Source organism: Uloborus diversus, chromosome 9, assembly GCF_026930045.1.
Source record: "Uloborus diversus isolate 005 chromosome 9, Udiv.v.3.1, whole genome shotgun sequence".
In the NCBI taxonomy this organism is placed as follows: Eukaryota; Metazoa; Arthropoda; class Arachnida; order Araneae; family Uloboridae; genus Uloborus; species Uloborus diversus.
The window spans coordinates 145,150,985-145,172,890 of NC_072739.1; the positions used below are offsets into that span (position 1 = coordinate 145,150,985).

At 31.4% G+C, this 21,906-nt stretch overlaps 1 protein-coding gene across 1 annotated transcript in view; it reads left to right on the plus strand.

The window, feature by feature from the left end:
- The window catches only part of LOC129230548 (basement membrane-specific heparan sulfate proteoglycan core protein-like), a 410,163-nt gene that overhangs the window by 244,970 nt on the left and 143,287 nt on the right, over positions 1-21,906 (plus strand). Inside the window, exons 17-27 of the mRNA XM_054864952.1 lie at positions 1,467-1,577; positions 3,306-3,422; positions 6,880-6,987; positions 7,512-7,628; positions 8,068-8,190; positions 10,481-10,591; positions 10,679-10,798; positions 12,213-12,326; positions 19,359-19,469; positions 19,608-19,718; positions 20,073-20,180. Coding sequence (XP_054720927.1) covers positions 1,467-1,577; positions 3,306-3,422; positions 6,880-6,987; positions 7,512-7,628; positions 8,068-8,190; positions 10,481-10,591; positions 10,679-10,798; positions 12,213-12,326; positions 19,359-19,469; positions 19,608-19,718; positions 20,073-20,180 — 1,251 coding nt within the window. The remainder of the gene's footprint in view (positions 1-1,466; positions 1,578-3,305; positions 3,423-6,879; positions 6,988-7,511; positions 7,629-8,067; positions 8,191-10,480; positions 10,592-10,678; positions 10,799-12,212; positions 12,327-19,358; positions 19,470-19,607; positions 19,719-20,072; positions 20,181-21,906) is intronic.

Genomic DNA, 21,906 nt, shown 5'->3' on the forward strand with positions numbered 1-21,906 from the left:
TAAATCTAAATGAAAAATTTAAATTTTAAGTATCATTGACTCATATTAAAACAAGAACGACATACAATGAAGCACCATTTATACATTTCTCTTTTATATGTTTTTATCAATTATACATTTTTTAAATTGGTCCCTGCAAAATATAATACACTAACTTTTACCTATTATACGTTTTTTCTTTTGTATGCATTTTTCATACAGTCCATTCAAAAATGTATAAACGGTGCTTCACTATACTTTAAATTTTCCCATCCACTAACGTACATGGGAATTATGTAAATCATGCGTCACTATCTGCAACACAAAGTAATCAAATGACTATTTTGCGAAACAGAAAGCAATATTTAAAAAATGTCAGTTGTGAGTGAAATATTTTCTAGTTTACTTTTCTCGGCAACATAAGTTTCATCTTTCACAATCAATTAAAACAAGTTTTTAGCTTTATTCTTGCAAATTTTCATGAAGTTAGTAGCTGCATTCTATTAAAATAATTGAAATGATGACAAAATATTTAGTGATCAGAATTTCTTTTATGCAAAATGTAAAAAAATGTCTAAAATGTTAAAGTTCTGTAAATATTTCTTTCATTGCAAAAATGCAATTTGCGAGAAAGAACGAGCCATTGATGGCTTGAAAAAGAAAACAAAATTTCTTACCTGTTTTTATGTTGTAAATTATATCCAGTGTAATATTACTAAAATGCTTTAAAATTCGCATAATTTGACTATAAAAAGGAGTTTTACTTAATCCAGAGTGACCTCTGCTATACAGTAGCATTAGTGAAAAAAAATGGCAAAGAACTTTAAACTTAATTTGAGATTGGCACTTGCATTGGCGAGTGCTGTGAGCGCTAAATAGCCAAATAAAGATTTGACTTGGTCATTTTCTAGTACGTCATCGCTCATTTAAGGTAACCACGGATGAGGGTTTCTTGTAGGTAGTGATGCTCAAAATCACTTTCGTCACTCAGAAGTGCTTCGAATTAACATTTTTAGGAGGATGGAAAGTCTCAATTTTAGGAATAACACTGAGTTTTACCAAATAGAACTCCAAATTTCGAAGATGATTTTCTGAATAGAGCTCCAATTTATGCCAAATGATGAGAATTTTGTGAATCAACAGATAAAAATTTACCAAATAAAGAAATTTTTGTTAGGTCGTAGTGACCTTCCGACGGGGATCCCCTGTCGTCACTTAAAGATACTACCTCACACTCGTTTTGTAAATAATTTCAGCAATTGTGTCCCAGTCTGATTGAAATTTTCATATACTGCACAAAAACAGGATTGAGTGTATATGATGATATAATGATATTGATCTTTAGTTGAAAACTGTTTAGCTGAAAAATTTTGCTGAAGATAAGTTGTGTGCACAAACTGCTTGATAATTATTATTTATATTTTGTTTTTGTAAAAGTAATTTTCTTGAAAGTTTCTTTAAATTTAATCTTTTATAAATTTCCTCAGCGTGTACCGGCTCTCAGTGGCAATGTGATTTTGGTCAATGTCTGGACAGAAGTAAGTTATGTGACGGCAGAGTAGATTGTCCTGATGACAATTCAGATGAAAGAGATTGCAGTAAGTATCTGATGCTGTAGAGATTAGCTAGTAAAATAGATTAAAAAGTTTGTTTTGCAATGTAAGGATTTTAGATTGTTTTAATATAATACATCTATTATTTTTGAATGGTTTTCACCATAATTCTTTACAGCGTTTCTGTACCTCAGAGCCAGACTAACACAAGTTCAAAAATTGCAATTTTCAGGTTATTACTGCTTTATATGTAGAATCTTATTCATCATCCAATTGTCACAATGTAATTCTATTTTAAAAAAAATATCCTTTGTGGTTATTTAGTGGCATATAAGAGCATAATCCCCACCCTTTTTATGCATCAGATGAAAGTTTTTTGGCTATCCTGCACAGTAGCAATAATGTGACTTATGTCAGTCTGGCTCTGATGCACAGATTTCCGGGAATTAAAACTTTCAGATTGAATATTTGGGAAATTCATGTTAAGACTTGTTAAAAATTTATTACTCTTGCAGTTAATATTAATCTTTCATCAAAAGAGCAACTTTTTATTGTTAGAATGATGATTTATTCAGCAACTACAACCTTATTGAAACAATTACAACCCTCCAATGACATATTTTCAATATTGTGCCTCCCTCACGACCGATTTTACATTGCAAGTGGAATATTTCCTGCATGACTGGTGTCCAGTAGGTCCCCCCCCCCCACTGCAAAAATGCCATTTGTAATTGATTATAAAAATTCTTATGTAATAAAGATTTCTATAATCCCCAAATCAAAAGCATGCAGTCAATGTAGCATGGTTGTACAATAAATTCAATTCAGCAAAATAATTTTCTGGTTCCTTTTAAGTTTGTTAAATGGGTTTCTACTGTACTCAAACTTCACAATGTCTAAAATCTCTTGCATATACAATCTTTGGGTTTCATACAACATATCACTGCTCTAGTTCAATACTGAGACTTGTTTAAAATTGCTGTTTTGAGACAAACACATTTAAATGTTTACTTCCCATGCTGTAGTTCAAGAAATGTGACAAGGAAAATGAAATTGGAGAGTCACCAAGTCGGAATTCAACAGATCTCACGATAGAAAAAGCAGGAATCATTCTGTATATCTGTATAGAAATTTAAAAATCTCTTTTTTTTAATTTGTCTTAATATTGAACTAGATCAGAGATGTAACTCTTAAGTGTTGCTTCATTAAAAAATATTTTTCTTGTAAAAAAATGGTCATCATTTCTTAACCCCAATTTTATTTTAAACTAGTGGTACCCGCATGGCTTTGCCCGTAATATAAAAATTAAAAGGTGTTTTGGTAATGTATGGTGAATCTTCTCGCCAATTGGCTTGTACCCATTTTACGGTTCCACGTTATGATAATTTTATATCTCACCAATTGGCTTGTGCCCATGTTACGGTTCGACGTTATGATAATTTCGCAATTTACTCGTCCATCTTATGATATTTTTTTCTTAAAATTGGAATAGGAAAAGAACCACATTGAATTTTCGAAAAATCGCTTCAAGGTGCACACCCCCATGCTACAAATTAACTTTGTGCCAAATTTCATGAAAATCGACCAAATGGTCTAGGCGCTATGCGCATCACAGAGATCCAGACATCCTCCGGACAGAGAGACTTTCAGCTTTATTATTAGTAAAGATAAAGATTCTTTATTTTTTAAATGACTTTATGAACTTTTTCATTTTAAGTTTTCTGAGACATAATCAATATATTGGCTCACTATATTGTTTTCATGTTTTTCAAGCTACACCCGGATGCCCTGCCGATAGATTTCGTTGCAGTGACGGTACTTGCATTCCTGCCAGCAATAAATGCAATGGTCGACGTGAGTGCAGAGATGGTTCTGATGAAAGAAATTGTCGTAAGTATACTGATTATATATCTTAATTGTAGGGTTTCTTGCTAGCGTGTACTTGCCTATCTTAGCATGTTCAGATATCCTGTTTTAGCACTCTTGTTTATTATTACTGTTAAACACATGTGACAGTTTGGAATGTGCTTGGCTTGTATACCTCCCGTATGCAAATTGAATCTAAATATCCACAGAAATTTTGATTGTTAAATAAGAGTGAAGGGGAGGGGGGAGAATTCAAATAACTGTAAGATTTTTTCGTGTTGTATAGGAATGAAAAACATGTAATCTCTTTTTATAAACATTTAAAATATGCCTCAGACATACTTCAGTTAAATGTTTGTATGGTAATGATAAAATATTGATAACTCTCACGTCTACAAAAAGGTAAAGTGATAATCTTTTTCTATTTGCCCCCTCAAGAAAAGTGGCAATTTTATCCATAAATTTCTGTATCCACCCAATGTTTTTCAAAAGTTGATAACACACTTTCACTGAATGAAAAATTGAAACCTTTAAAGATTGTGGTAAGGGTTAGCACAGTTAGATTTAGTAAAAACGTTGTGGGTTCCCGTTTCCTCTACAAAGCCATTGTCTGTGACAGCAAAAAAAGAAAAGAAAAAAGAGGATAGTGCTCCACTTCTAGTAACTCTGCTTCAAAGGAATTGTAGACCCCCCCCCCCCAAAAAAAAAAAATGCTGAGGCAGAGAATATTATGATCAAGATTTTATGCTGTACTGTAAATCAAATATTCCCCTGAGGGAACCCACACTTATTCAAAAAACAACAAACTGCATCTAACTTAAATAATAATCCTAAATGTTTATCAACTGGATGGCTTAGTAAGTGATACGAAGCAAAACTGCATAATAAATTATACAAACCAGAAAATTTCTTTTAACTCATGAAAAATAGTGAGTTGGAAATTGGGGTATCTATGATCGGTTTTTATCATTGACAATTCATCCAGATGTGGTCTTGATGTGCAACAAGTTTATTGTTTTGGTGTTTTGCGGTGAACTAGCATGTGTTAGTGTGTTATATGCAATTGCATGTTGCCCACAAGTTGTTTGATTGGAAATATTACTTTTATCGAGTACTGGAACTGTAATCAAGTTGCATATAATATTTACCATTATAGAAAGTTTGGTTGTATTAGCAAATGCATTTATAGATAAGTAATTATTCAATGGATGCTCCCTTTTGTTTTTCATTTATATGTTACAATAGTTGATCTCTTTGGTTTAGATGAGAAGAATTTTTCATCAACTTTACTATCCGACCAGTAGCTTTAGTCTCCTGTCAATCAATATAATATGTTTTCCACATTGTTTATCATAAAGCTATAGAAAAAAAACGAATAAATAAAAATAACTTGCATGCTGCTGTTTTCTTTTCCTTCACAAATTTTCTTTTTATATATTATTTATTAATATTTTTGTCATGATATCTCGAAAATTTTCAAATCAGGGAATCTTATTTTGGTTTTTGAAGCAGTCGAAAAATAGCTTTCATTTATTACAGAGCTAAAATGCTGCTCTACTAGAACATTTTTTTTCCCGTTACAATTGTTAATACTTATGCTCAGAAATTAAGCTATCATATATTCCAAACGTAAACTTTCATATGAACGTTAAAATGTATATATATATATATTTTTTTTCATTTGGTAGTTTTTTTCTCTCATCATTCTATAGTTAAAATTTTTTGTTTAATCTGCACTTTCTTTTCTATGCTGTTTCTTGTAACATTCATATTTAAATTTTCATGCTTCATATATATATTTTTCATTTGGTAGTTTTTTTATCTCATCATTCTATAGTTAAAATTTTTTGTTTAATCTGCACTTTCTTTTCTATGCTGTTTCTTCTAACATTCATATTTAAATTTTCATGCTTCAGGTAAAAGGAAACCAGGTTAGTATTTTTTGTAAGAGCATGTCCTTATTGTGTATAGTTTATTTGAGTTAATGTATGCTAAAAATTTTACATTAATACCTAAATTTTCATTCAAAGATTGTTATCTCCTATTGATAATAGTACCTGGACGACCGAGCCTTGCTCGGTTTTAAAAGAATTATTTTTTGTCAAATTGTGTTTTTTTAAGGTTCAATACTTTTCCAAATATACTTGAAAAGCTTCACGTTAACGAAATATTATGTACTCGACCTTCTTATAACACTAAGGTACCAAACAAAGAAGATTCTGAATGTAATTAAATCAACATTTTGCTTTAAACTATCTGTTACATTTGTTTCCACTATACAATTTTCTTGTCCGTAATTAAAATATTTTGACCTTAGTTTTGCTATGGTGAAATCGGTTTTTAACCGAATACTTCCTTTCATACTATGATGCGATTTTATCCCAATCGAGATTTTTTTTTTTTTTGAATAAGTACTTTTAGTTTTTACGCCAGAAAATGCTACATACAGCATGATATCCATCAAAACTGATGATCCACAAACCATTCCAACAAATGATAACAACTGTCTTAACAAAACATAAACAATCTCAAGACACACTTCTTCGAAATAAAATTTGGATGCGTGATTTAAAAAACATGTTAAACTATATGAAGTGTAAAAAGAAAATAAATAAATAAAATGAAATAAAATAGGATGGTCAAGCAATAGTTTCACTTAAAAAAGAAAAAAAGCCTTACATCGACTTACATAATACTTTTGAATTTGTTTTTAGCCAAGTGTGTTTGAAATTAGTCAAAGTGGCCAATATCAGCCAAGCCTGGCAACCCGAAGCAAGTATAAAATTTTAAAGCGAGAAGAGACAAATTTTCATTGTTATGGTTGCAAATCGTCTGCCTGATGCGTCAACTCACAGTTTACTTCAAGGCTTAACTCAATTTGACTTTATATTAAAAAACTGTTTTTTGTAAAAAAAATCACGTTTTTACAGAAAAAACACTGATGTAGATGAACTTAGAATGCAAAACTACAATTAAATCCAAAATTTCATCCAAATCGTTAGAGCCGTTTCCGAGATAAGAAATATATATATACCCACAAGAATTGCTCGTTTAAAGATATAAGATTATGCAATTTCTTTCTTTTTTTTTTCCTACAAGTTTTTTAAAGACTCTTCTTTTCTGACCTGACACACTAATTCTCCTTCCTCAGCTCATGCAGTCTAAATTTTATGTATATAAATTGTAAGCTTATGAAAACAAAATTCTCTATTTATTTGAAATTTCTTAAAAGTACTGTATGCCAGCATTTTCCATGTATAAAATGGATTCATTTTGTAGAATTACCTATCAATTTTATTTTTTTTAAAGTTTGTTTTCAATATGAAGTTCTAAAATTATGAATTATTCCTAACCTTGCTTTGTTTTAATGTTTGAAATGCTTGCTTCAGGAAAAAGTCCCAGACGTAAGTTTTTTCTTGTTTACACATTGTTTTATTTTTTCTCAAGTTTTCATTTTTTAATACTAATTTTGATTTCTTAGCATGCCCTTCTGATAAATTCATGTGCGAAAATAGATTCTGCATCGATTTAAGAAGGAGATGTGATGGTTATAATGATTGTCAAGACAGCTCGGATGAAAAAGATTGCCGTAAGTCTGTTACATTCATGTTTTAAAAAATATACTTAGCTCCTTAAAGTCTTACTCTTTATTGTTGAAACACTTCTGAACTTTCCTTATGCCTTAGTTTTTGTCCTCAGTATTATCAATTTCCTATATTTTACTCAGTATTTAAAAAATTAATGTGCAAGTTGGTAAGTTTTCCCCGCCTTTAAGTGTAGCTAGCAGTATTTGTTTTTAAGTATAGTAGCAATTAGTGTTATGAACTGTACTGTTCATGGTTGCCATTTTTTTCAACTTAAAAATTCCATTTTGTGAGACTATTGTGTGATGCTTCTGAAAGATATTTTATATTTTTGCTCTTAATAAAATAGAACAATCCTTTAGAACATATTAATGCATAATTTACATATTTAACTTTGAATCGCTTAATCTCAAAAACTTAAATAAGAAAAGAAAATATTAATGGTGATAAAAATGCTGTAGTTGAATTATATTGATTGGAAAAAAATAAACTTAGGATTTCTTGAAAAAAAATTCATTGTATTTCATAGCTGGAGAATGCCAACCTGATGAATTCAAGTGTTCAGATGGGAAAACATGCATTCCAGCTTCTGCGCATTGTGATAACAAAAATGATTGCCCTGATTTTTCGGATGAAGTTAACTGCCGTGAGTTTTATACATTTCTGCTATTAATTATTTTTTATTTTGATAATTTCTTTCCAAAACAAGTCTTAGGTTTGTTTGAGTTTATTATATTTTTCTAAATGCTTGAAAATCAGTCCTTTGAAGGTAAATTATTTTGCATGTGACATAAGATGGCTATAATTTCAAATTGTTTTGCATTAAACATATTGTTGTTTTTATTGTTGCAAGTTTTAATGACGTTTCTAATTGGTATTGATAACCTTTAATGTATGTTACATATTGTTGTGAAATAGCATGTATGAACTGTACTAAACCGTATGTATGAACTTACTGAAAATAGCATGTATGCTTTATTTTGAAGTTTTAAAAGCATGGTGATACAACATTATATTTCAAAATTGGATTTCAATTATTGCTGAATACATTTCTTTCTGTAATCCCTTTCGTCCTTTTTGTTTAGGTAGGCCTACTACATTGTGTCGCTTTGATCAGTATCGCTGCAGTGATGGTATGTGCCTAAATATTGCCCAACGGTGTGATGGCAATTTAGATTGTCCTGGAGGGGAAGATGAATCTGGCTGTGGTAATAGATTTTTTTTTTTTTTTTCAAAATTCTTTGGATAAAATCATTAAAAATGTGTCAATAAAATTGTTAGGTTATTATTTAACAAAATTGTACTGTACACTCCCATTTAACCAGCCTTGGTTTAACCAACCATAAACTAGTATGTTGTGGCCTCACGAAACTTTCTTCTATATCTTTCTTATAATTCTGACCCCTCCCCATGCTTAACGAGGAAGCAATATTCCGAACAAAAACAAAATTACACATGCCAAAACTTGATGATCATCCCAATTCCTGATTTATCTCAAAAGCAAAGCAAAGAATGAAAATTGAAAATTATTTTTAAAGCCTTGCTGAAAATAATTACAAACATTAATCTGTTAACAGACACAAGATGGCAACAGTTAAAAGTTTTAAATCATTGAGATAATACTTCGGATCATTTCCATGCAATTAAAAGCACGAGCTGAACGCAGACGACAGTCTGTTACGATTTATCTTTCTTATTGTTGCAATAAAAAAGCTATTTTTATTCACACAAATAAAAAAAAAATCAGCCCCCCCCCCCTGGAGCGATTGGCGCCAAAATTAAACCAACGCCTGTTTACATATGGATTCATATTTATTCCAAATTTCATCCAGAACGTACCATTACTTCTTGAGATATGGCACTCACAATGGAAAAAAAAGAACGTTCGATTGCGCCACCCCATTTTTAGCTGTTGACACCAAAATAAAATCATTTCTTATACCCTCTAAGGGCTACTTGTCGATAAATTTTTGTTTGATTACGGTCATTATTTATTGAGATACAGCAGTCACAATTGACGGCAAAAAACGTTCTATAGCTCAACCCCCGTTTGAGCTATTGACACCAAAATTGAATCAGGATCTGTACCTGTTAGGGACAACATATGGACCAAATTTTGTCTGATTCCGCCAGTTACTTCCTGAGGAATAGCAAGCACGCGTAACTCAAAAAACGTCCCATTGCTCCACCCCCCTTGGAGGAATTCACGCCAAAAACCAATGGGCACAAGTTCACATACGGGCACATATGTGTACCAAATTTCGTTCGATTTCATGCGGTAGTTTTTGCTGTAGAGCCGCCACAAAAAACTGGTCACACACAGACGTGACACACATACATACATACACACACACATACACACAGACAGACAGACATTTTCCAAAAATAGTCGAAATGGACTCAGCACAACTCAAAACGTTCGAATCCGTCAAAATTCAAAATTCGAAAATTTGCACGAATCCAATACTTTCTTCTATATATTAGATATAGAAGAAAGTAAAAAGTGCGGAAATCGTAAAACAAGTTATTAAAAATTTAAAAATTAATAAAATGTATTTTTATTATAAAATAAAAAACAAACTAAAATAGGTAAATACTTTACTATTGATATAATCTATTCACAATCAAAAATAAATAAATAAACAAAATGGTTCCAAAATTTAAGTAAGGGAACTGATCGACTAGTATTCATTTCAAACGTAGAGAAGACTGCTAAGACTTCAGTCGTTTCAGCGAACAACCAGAACTATAGAAGGTGAGATACATAAAGTCATCGAAGTTCCTGCCTCCAGCAGGAAAAAAATATTTTATAAGCATTCTTGCCAATAGTATGAAAAAAACTTCTAAATTAAATTCAAGCTCTTAATAATTGCTTATTTTAATGATTGGTCAACTGTTTAATTGATTAATACATCTTCACATTGTGTATTTTCGTCAAGTAAATGATTTTTTAAGTTCATTCTCCTCTTTAACCAGATTTTTGCTTAACCGGAATACCCCCTACCTCATTTGAGCCGGCTAATTCGTCTGCTGTACTATATTTTTTTAGAGCTACAGCAAAAAAGTATATTAATTTTAGTTGCTTCAAAATTTAACTACAGATAAGATTGCATTTTTTCGTTATCTATTTAATGCTTTTAGTTATATAGAGTTGCATCTTACTTTTGAAGATCCTATAGACCCAGTAAACAGTTTACTGTAACAGAGAGTTCACTAAATATAATTTTTTCAATTATTCCGAAGAATTTGATTTTGCTAGAACTTAGAAATTTTCATTTCAATAAAATACAATTCACAATATAATTGTTTCTTTTAAAAACAAAAGTATGTGAATTAATTTCAACAATTGTACTTTTAATTTACTTCTCCTTTGATAAGTTGTTATTATTGATGGCATATCAATTTTGAATAAATAGTGCATAAGTTATTGAAAATGTACTCTAAAATATGATTGTAATGAATGTTAGATTGTTCTGAGATAATTTTTTGATTGATTAGGTACTTGTCCTGAAAATCAATTCCGTTGCAGTGATGGATCGTGCATTGATTACAAGCTACGTTGTAACGGTGCCTTTGATTGTAGAGATGGCTCTGATGAAAATAATTGTGGTACCAAACTAAATTTATTGCATATGATCATCCATATTTATAATTTTAAAGGTAATTACTGATGCTTTATATTTTAATTTTTTCTAGAAATTAAACCTTTTTGTCGTATTACGGATTTCACTTGCCGTGATGGGACCTGTGTTAATCAAACTATCAAATGTGATGGAATTGTTCATTGTCAAGACGGTGATGATGAAAGCATCTGTAGTAAGTATTTGATTTGTTTTTTTTTTCATTCATAATTTTCTTCATTAAAATAAATTTAGCCAAAGCTTTTGAGGCAGTTTCAAAATTTTGCTTAGTTTTCTGAGGAAATAGGTGAATAATATTTTTGAAAAAGTGGATCATTAATTTGTTCTTGTATTACATACGTTTCTGTTGATAAAACATTTGCATTTACTTAAACATTTATGTTTTCTTGGCAATATTTATCAATCTGAATTATTTTAAACTTTTTTTTTGTTTTGTCAAAGTATGACGCACAGTCCTTCACCTGCTCTTTGTTTTTGTCCAAACCACCGAAAATTTCCTGATTTGTTTTCCACGTTCTTACATCAATAATATTTTTGAGATTTTTTTTTTTTTTTTACTTAAAATGTAGGGCAAAATTAATGTGAATAATTGGAATTATGTTTATTAATGCAAGGATACGCAGGTATACCTCTTATTCTATGTAATGTAACTGCATGGATTTTTGAATGGAATATTGGAGAAGTTGAAAATACATAAAATTAAGGAGTGCGAAATAAGAAAAATTAATTTCTCCACAGTTACATTTGAAAACAAACAACAGTATAAATGTGGTAATTTATGAGACATTCCCAAGAATTTTATAAATCAACATATCATGAACTATATCTTTTGATATCCGTATGCCTGCAGTAAATGCAGAGTGACACAATTATATAACTCGACTTTGATGGCGAGAGATGTATGCTTATGTGTGGTCGATGTAGGATGATGTTGCTAGTGTGATATGTGTTTTATTGTATTCTTAAATATTTTGTCCATAACCATAAAATGTTTATTCGTAAATATGTCATTATATTTAGTTTCCAACAACACACCAAGACCTGCAATACTACAATAAATTCTTAAATTTGAAAAAAAAGAGAAGCAGACACAAGTTCAGGCTTTGCATATTTGTGTATTCATAACATTGTTTAATATGTTTTAACATTGGGAAGTGTTTTATGACTAGGGTATTTACTTATGTTAGTCATAATATATACAAATTCATATTTAAATCCACACTGTGAGATAGGCACAAAAGAAACAATAAAAGTGTATAAAGAGATAAAGATAGATACCTGTATATATATATTTTTAAAAATTATATATATATGTATATATGTAAGATAGAAGACATACTACGTTAAACTGCTTTTTAATACAGCTGTTGAACATACGCATTTGAAATGTGATTTCTTCAGCTTCATGATGCTAATTATTTATGTCAAGATGTCAAATGATTTTATCAATCTAACTGTTTTGGGAGAGTGCACGATAAATGAATATTTTCTGATTGGAAAATTGATTTTTTTAAATGTTTTGAATGTGTATTAATTTTCTTTAACAAGCATTGAAAATTCCTCGTTTGAAATATCATATTTTTTTTTAGGTCGTTGTGGTGTTGGGGAATATGTTTGTAATAATGGGCAATGCATCGAGTCTCGTCAACGATGTGATGGTAGAAGTCACTGTCCTAATGGAGAAGATGAAGCAGATTGCCCTGGTAATTTCAAAATTATTTTAATATTTTCTATAATTTATGCTTATTTGTATCATTTTGCTCAAATGTTGTTAAAGTAGCTTATTTTTAAACAAATTTTGAGTACAGTCGGATCCCGACTTACGTGAGGGATGCGTTCCAAGACCCCTCGCGTAAGTCAGAATTTCGCGTTGTGGTACAACATATGTTTAGAAATTTTTCATAAGCATACCCAATTATTTCAGACATGGGTTAACACCCCTCAAATTGTTTCAAACCACTTCTTAGCTATATATTACCGTACGTTTTATAAATAACTGACTTTTTACTGTATTTTAGAAAAAACGTTACTATTTAACATGATTACTCTGTTATGAAGCACAAAATCAATGATCAATAAGGTTCATGTACTTTAACAGTAGGGTACTTACAGAAAGAACATTACTACATTATAATAGCACTGAACAGTAGATATCGTAATTTTAATTATAATTTTAAAATTTATGAAGTTTATGCAGTGTGGGAACACCATTATTTCTAGCCTGGCTTCCATTTTCATGATGTTTGTATTTTGCTCAGACACTACTCTGCGAGCTTCATTATTAAAACTAAGCTCTGAACTTTTGCAGATTTCCTTTTCTTGAACTTTTTAATTGTATGTATCGAAGATTAACTCATACCTAATTGTCGTGCTACCTTTGAGGCACTTTATAATTGTTTAAGCATCGATAATCTTTACCTTTTCTTGCATTGTCAGAAACTTTCTGTTTTTCTTTCCACTTTTGCTAACTTGAGATGAAAGTCCTTGTTTGGGAACCATTCTGTTTTATCCACGTTGATAAGAAGGAAAAAAAAACGTTCAGAATCAGAGTGGTAATTTGTATAAACTAAAGCAAAGCGTTGTTTAGAATACAATGTGTGAACTTCCGCTGCCAGTGATGCTAAAGGGAGGAAAGTCTATTCACGAAACCAAATTTAGTGTCAACGAAGCTTATTCTAATGCTCCGCTGCCCCTTTCCAAAAAATTTCATGTTGCTAGCAAGTAATTTGCGTCAACAATAAAAAATTCATTACTCATGAAAAACTCGCGTTATAGCCATTTCGCGTAAGTCGGATCACGTTGTAGCGGGATCCGACTGTATAGTAATAACATTTTAAAATAAAATAAAAAAATGGATTAATAAACTATTATTTTGTTTAATTTCAAATTTTTAGAATTTTAAAAATACTAATTTTAAAATTACAAACTTATTTTCAAATAGGTGAAATTAAGTTTATTTTATAAATGTTTTGTTTTACTGAACTAGCGGGCTCTGCCCCCTGCTCGCTGACACTCACTAACCCCCGAAGATTGCTTCAAAATCTTATTTGATTCGCAAAGATTTAAATCGTCAATTAGAAAGTGTTAGCTTTAAAAGCTATGCGCAGTATTTTTCCGTGGATCTTACGTCTAATAAGTAATAGACATGAACCAATTTTTTGAGTCAAGAGACGACCTCTATTTTATTTCAACATATATATAAAAAGGTAATTTACATAAAATTTAAATAAAGAGTAAAATAGTGTTGCCACTCTTTGGCTATATAACAAATGTAAATTAAATTAGGATGGAGCTGTGAAAATAGTTAGTGGTCTAACATATCCCCCTCATTTTCACAGATCCATACAAGAAAATGATAATTTTTAAACACCAAAACAAAACACTCTTTTACAGAAGTCCATTAACTGTTGCACAGTTAAACATTTAGTCAAGCAATCAGCTAAATTGTTCTTTCCATTAACATGAATTAACTCAAATTTCCCATCTTTTAAATTTTCTTTAACGAAAAAATATTTAATGTCTATATGTTTAGTTCTTTTATTTTCCACAAAATTCTTAGAGAAATAAATAGCACTTTTGCTATCGCAATAAACTGTCGGCTTTTGAAAAATAACTCCTAAATTTCTACAATCTTTTAAGATTCGTGAAAGCCAGATTATTTCTTTTACTACATCTGAAATAGCAATAAATTCAGATTCCATGCTGGAAAGAGCAACTGTGGCTTGTTTTGACGATAACCAAGATATTGGAACTCCGTCTAACGGAACTAAAAACCCACTTACTGATTTTCGATCATCTCGATCTGAAGACCAACTTGCATCTACGTATGCTTCAACATTAGAATTACTAGCTTTAGATAAGTCCAAGCAATACTCTTTAGTATTTATAACATAATTTAAAACTTGACACAACATTTTCCAGTGAATTTTGGAAGGAGAATTACAATACTTAGATAGTAAAGATACATGAAACATAATATCAGGCCTAGTTCTCGTGGCTAAAAACAAAAGACTACCAACTAAAGATCTATAAGGCACATTTTGAATTTCTTCCCCCTCTGCACATTTTTGTACAATTACACCGGGGTTTAACGGAACTTTTACATTTTCCTTTCGAAACTGATTGAAAACAGAATCTAACTTTTCAATGTAAGATTTCTGATGAATCAGTAAGTGACCATCATCCATACATTCGAATTCAACCCCTAAGAATTTTGAAATTGCCCCTAAATTTTTTATATCAAACTTTGATTTTATTAAATCAATTGCACGATTCAATAAATCGTTATTTAAAGCAAATACCGCTAAATCATCGACATACAACAAAATTATAACTTTCCAATTTAAATGAAAAACACAATTACAACTCGACAGCTTTTCGAAATGTAATTCCGAAAATACTCTAATTCATGAAACCACTCGCGCCCCGATTGATGTAGGCCATACAACGCCTTTTTAAGTTTCATAACATGATTTTCTTTACCCCTCGTTACAAAACCTTTTGGTTGTTCCAAATATATAGTTTCTGTTAAATTTCCGTACAGATACGCACATTTAATGTCCAGATGAGCATGTCTCCAACTTTTTAAGGCGACCAGAATTGTAAAGAAAAATCTAACTAATGTAAAGCTAATTACTGGCGAAAAAGTATCAAAAAAATTTATTCCTTCTGTTTGCCTAAAACCGAGTGCAACCAACCTTGAACGATATATCCTAATTGATTTATTAGTATCTGTTTTTAAATTGTACACCCATTTACAACCCAAAACTTTTGTGGCTTCCTTTCTCGGAACCAACTCGTAAACACCGCGAGATTTTAACATATTTATCTCTTCAATCATAGCTTTGAGCCATTCATTTCTTTCTGAACAGTTTTGAGATTCTTCAAATGTTAAAGGAATTTTAACTTCCGCACAATGAATTTCAACCTCGCTATCACTCGAATGTTCAGCATTATCACTACTAAGAATTTCTTCATTTAAATCTTTCTTTGAAAAATCAAAATATTTGGAATTAAAGGGAATGTCATTATTTTTGCAATAATTTTCGACTTCTTTTAGACTTCTAAGTCTAATTTTAGGCTCAGGATAGTAATAAATGTCTTTTCGACCTTCAGATTTACCTCTATTTCTAGTTTTTACTTTCCTTTCCCAGTTTATTCTTTTTATCCCACTAGTTTCACCTTTATCTGGAATATCCAAGGAAATTTGAGTTTCCTCATCCGAGAAATCACTTTCTGAATTTAAAATTGACGCTGTAATAACAGTTTCTTTTCGCTTAGATTCAGTTTCATATCTATGTTTACTTTCGTCAAATTTTACATGCTTAGTTTCAAATACATTTCGCGTACCTGGTTCCCATATCCTATATCCATATGTTTTTACTGCATAACCTACCAATATACCGATTCCAGCATTTGGTTCGAATTTACTTCGTCGTTCTTTTGGAATATGGTAATACGCGGTACTTCCTATAGTTTTCAAGTGTCTTACCGAGAACTTTTTATTGCCCCAAATGTTTAGTGGTGCTACATTTCCTAAACTTTTATGCGGAAACCTATTTTTCAAATAGTTTTGCGTATGAGCTAATTCAGCCCACAATGATTTTGGTAAATTAGTTTCACTTAACACTGCTCTAACACCTTCAATAATTGACCTGTTCAGACGTTCCGCTGTCCCGTTCATTTCTGCGGAATAAATATTAGTACGTTCAATTTTAATACCTTCCGACTTTAAATGATCTTCAAAATATTTAGCACAAAACTCAAGCCCATTATCAGTTCTAATGCGCTTAATCCTTTTGTCAAACTGTCTTTCCGCTTCTGCTTGAAATATTTTAAAATATTTAAACGCTTCATTTTTATGCTTAAGGAAATAAATATTGGCATATCGAGAATAATCATCTACAATACTTAAAAAATAACGCGAACCTGCTAAAGATTTTACCGCAGTTGGGCCAAATAAATCTAAGTGAAGTAGTTCCAAAACACTATTAGTAGTAATTTTATTTATACTTTTAAAACTAGCTCTAGTGGACTTTGAAATTTGACAAGTGTCACAAATTTCAATCTTACCACTTAAGTTTTCTAAACCGTAAACATTTTCAGATTTACTGAAGCTCTTTAAAGCTTGAGCATTTTGATGCCCATATCTCTTATGCATTAACATAATTGAGTTTTTCTCAGTAATACAAATTTCAGAAGTTTTTACACTTGAATTTGCTTTTAAAATGTAAAAATTGTTTACCAAAGGTGCTTCTACGAAAAATTGACCGTTCGGTTTTCTTATTACAGCTTTACTGTTTTTAATTTTTAATGAAAAACCAGCTTTGTCAATTAATCTACCAGAAATCAAGTTTCGCGACATATTTGGAGTGTACATTACATTTTTCAGTAAAAGAGTTTTATTACCTGACTTTTGTATAATCTCCAAAGAAATATCACCCGAACCACAAATATTTGTTGTTCCTTCCGCAATTACAGCTTTTGAGTTAGGAAAACTTTTAAAGTCTTGAAATAGTTCTAAATCAGCACAGAAATGTTCTGTTGCGGCAGAATCTACCGCGAATTCAACAGTTTTTGTATTTGCTGTCATTGCTCCGGCGAGAAAAGAACTTGCATCTCCGTCCTTCTTTCGGAAATTGGAATTTTGGACTTTCTTTAGTTTTCCGCGATTTTCCGTAACCATATCTTGTTGACCTTTACGTTGTTCACGCTTCCAGTTGTTGTAGTTAGAATTATTTTTCCTTTTCGGACAGTTCCTAGAGTAGTGCCCTTCTTCTCCGCAAGCGAAACACACATTTTTTCTGTGTCTGTCGAAAACAAATGCAGTTTGTGGGAATGTTGAAGTTTCTTTTGGATTCTCCCTATGCTGAAGTCTATCAAATTCAGATATTAAGGCTTTTCGCACATTTTCAGAGGTAAAACTTTCATCACTCAGTTGATACAGTTGAATTACAACATTGTCATACTTCGGAGGTAAATTACACAGCATCTGATACGCTATTTCGTCATCTTCCACTTTTCTTCCGGCAGATTCCAAGTCTTTTGCAGCTCGAAAAATGCGGCCGATAAAAACAGAAATATTTTCGTCTTCTTTTAAATTTAATTTCGTGAATTCCGAACGCAAAGCGGCAATTCTAGCTCGAGTTGTAGGTTCGAACACTTTGCATAACGAGTCCCATGCTTCTTTTGCACTAGTCGAGTCTATGACCAAATTTTTCAGTTCCTCGTCCACAAGCAGGCAAATTGTTGACATTGCTTTAGAATCGCGTCTTTTCCAAGATTTCGTTTCTTTTTCGTCAGCACCTTTTGCCAGAGTCTCCGTACCGTCTACTACGCTAAACACATCATAGTTCGTTAATAACATCTTAACATTGAACTTCCAACTTTTATAGTTGTCTCTGTTTAGCTTCTGAAACTTAAATACGCCACTTTCCTCAGCGTGCGCCATTGTTACCCAGTAATGGATAGAAGTTATTTCTCACTGCGCTATTTCCAAACTCAAACATTTTAGGTTTAAACAACACTCTGCTGCCATTTTGTTAGCTTTAAAAGCTATGCGCAGTATTTTTCCGTGGATCTTACGTCTAATAAGTAATAGACATGAACCAATTTTTTGAGTCAAGAGACGACCTCTATTTTATTTCAACATATATATAAAAAGGTAATTTACATAAAATTTAAATAAAGAGTAAAATAGTGTTGCCACTCTTTGGCTATATAACAAATGTAAATTAAATTAGGATGGAGCTGTGAAAATAGTTAGTGGTCTAACAGAAAGAAACGGATTAAAAATGTATTATGAGTCCCTTTGGATCAAAAAGCGCCCCTTCCCCAGGTTTCAAAATAACCTGTACCAACTTGCAGAGCCGCAAGGGCTAAGGGGCTCCTGAGCATTGCAAAACTGCAGTTTTGTACGTTTGAAAAGTCGCTTTCATATTCATGGTCTTTAGTAATATATTTTGCTCTTTAGCTTGGGGCTTGAATTGAGTTGAGCCTAAGATTTTCCGTTAAAATCGAAACCCTTAAAGTCTGTGAATAAGAAAGAAGAAACATGCAAATCAAAAGATGTAACTATGGCTACGCCATCTAAAACATCAATAATTTTAATGGAGAAGAGGTAATTCAAACTTGATTTTTAATTTCTTGTAACCTTTTTCCTTTGGAGATAGAAGCTTAGTTTTTCAACCATAGGTCGAATGAGATCCGGAGTAAAAAAAAGCTGCTCTTTCCAGTGGTTTCAAAAAGAAAACTGTGGGACAATTCCTTCGCTTTTTACTGATAGATTTAATGAGGAAAGTAGTGCCTAAATTTTAGCTAAGCCTAAAAAAGTGTGAACTAAAAACGCAAATAACTCCCGCCATATTTAAGTTAGAACATTGAAACAAACAGCGTAAAACGCGGAAAATTCTACCCTTTCCAACCATATATAATATTAATGTATGCAAGTAATTTTTCGCCCCTTTAATAGGCCATAATATGCAATTTACGCAAAATTTGAGCTTAAAAAATTAATTACAAGAAAACTAATTCGAATTTTAAAAGAAAAACCCCAGGTGCACACCCCCCGGGGCTCGAAGTAATTTTGTACGAAATTTCAAGGCTGTAGGTGCTATGGGGTCTCCTGGACGCAGGCCTGCCACATACTTCCTTCCAGAATTTCTTTGAAACCTTTCTTTTATTTACTATAAAGAGATATGTGACTTTTTAAATTACTATTATTCCTCAAAATATAGTGGAGTGCAAGAGCGGCCAGTTCCGTTGTAAAAATGGACAGTGTATTGATGAAAGAAGAAAATGTGATAGCAGACCAGATTGTGCAGATAGTTCAGATGAATTAGATTGTGGTATGTTCCTCAACTCCATGTTTTCTTTTCAAAGATGATTTCATCTATCAGTTCTATAAACCTTATTTTCTATTTTTTTTTATTGCGCATAATTCATTTTCCAAAAGCTAATTTGCTATTAATCGTATTTATTTTTAGGTGCATGTAAGCCAGGGGATATTATTTGCAGAGATGGAAGCTGTGTGGACAGTAGTAAGCGTTGTGATGGCAGGAATGATTGCGCAGAAGGAATTGATGAAGCCAACTGTGGTAATTTATTTTGATAAATTGCATCTTATATTTTCTTGAAATTAACTAGTAGTTAATGGGCACACAGCCAGTAATGGGAAAGTTTGTCTTGTATTGCCAATATCAAGTTTGTAATCTGTATTCAAAGAACACTATGTGTGGATTCTTAATACAGCATCTTTTAAGAACAGTCCACCACATTTTTTCCAAATAAAAGTTTTTTTTATATAAAGTGTGATTTTATATGTTCATGTTTCTCATTCACCAACAGGAAATTTTCTTTGCATTTAACATAGTGTACTAGTGTATTTTTCATCACTTGTTTGACCAATGTTTACAGAGTAACTTTTCATTTGTTTTGTTTTTGATATGAAGAATGTCAGCCATATGAATTTCGATGTGGGGATGGAAATTGCATCAATGAAAAGAGGCGTTGTGATGGATATCCAGATTGTAGGGACCAAACAGATGAAGCTAATTGCGGTAAGCTCAAAGCAGGCTTATTAGTTTTTTTTTCAACATCATGAAGTTGATTATTTTATTAATTGGTGAAATGAATCAAGGAATGTGCAATTGATATTTGATAATTGATTTTTCTGGTAGATGTAGCGATGCAGAACAGTATTCTACATGCAATGCACTAATAAACGGAAAATCAGTGATAAGTAAAACAAAATTAGTTCATTAATAACAATGAGATATATATGCAGTATAACCCCAATTTAACGATTGTCAAGGGATTTGAAAAATTTATCGTTAAATAGAGGAGTATAGACATTCATGCAGTTAAATCTGGCCCAGTGAAATGGATCAATAAATTGAGGACATCATTAAATCAAGTATTGTTATTGAAGTTTCAGTGTAAATTTTTTGAAAGTCTAATAATATTAAGAAACATTTCAAGAGCAAAAATCTTTTATTTCCCCCCCCCCCCCATTGTTTATCAAAAAAAAAAAGTTATTCTGCCTGAGTTTTGTTTGAGTTTTTTTGAGTAACAGATATCTTTAACTGACGAAATCAGCTGTATCTAAGCCCTGAGAAATTCAGTTTTTTTCATTTTGAGTTTTAAAAATTATAATAGCATAAAATGTGTGCAAATAAAAAAAATAAAAATCTCTGCAATTAAAGAATTTATTGCAATGATGTCACTATATAAATAAAATAGTTATATTCTACCAAGCCTACCTACTTTAGCCAAAGCCAGCTCAGACGCAAGTGCTTGTTGAGTTTTCCCGGTAAAAGTATGAGCTAGTTTCTTTTTAACACAAATTGTATGCATGCATCCAAAAAAAGTCAGACAATAATCAGCATGATAGTTATTTTTATTTTATTCATCTTTGTTTTTTATTTGAACAGATCATCCATTGTTTCATTTTCTGTCTTCTATTCTGTTTTGTTAGTTTCAAAAAAAAAAAAAACTCTTGATACTCAAAAATTTTTGTCATCAATTACTTTCAATGTTCAAGTGTTGCTTCAATAGACAATATTTTGGATAAACAATTGCAACCACTTCAACTTAAAATGTTTTTTTTTTCTGTATCTAATGAACCTTTGTCAGATGTTAGTTACATGAATGAAACTCTTTATTATAAACAGAATTTTGGCCTCGTAAATGGTAGAGTTCTTCCCAGTTCTTCCAAATCGTTTTATTTGTTTATTTATTTATTTATTTATTGTTTTGTTGAACAAAGCATATTATAAAGAAAAATGTTTTAATTTTCGTTTGCCAGACGAAGTATGAAACCAAAAGTCTGCACTGCCTGTAAACCATTCGGGGACAGGCTTTTATAAGTCATATAAAGCTCAGTTTAAAAGTAAATGAGAAACAACATTGTTGAGCACGAAAATTGCAAAATTGTAGCATACATGTATTTTGGGATTATAAGCATCCCTTTTTCTCACATAGTCAAAAAAAGTTTAGAACTTCTAATGCTAGCAGCATTTATTAAAGCAACTTTTATTGGCTTCTTTGGCAACTGGTGTATAATGTTTGAAGCTCAAAATAGTTCTACGTTCAAAATAATGTCCTCAAAGCGCACATGTCCATTTTTTTGCATTATTTTTGTGTCTTTGTAATGATTTTATCATTTTTTTTTCACCGCGTTTATTCTAAACTCAGTTTGATCTATGCCTAAGTATGCTCAATATATTTCAATTTTTTTATTCTTGTGCTGTTACATATTTTTTATTCATATTTGTTAAGTTTTTC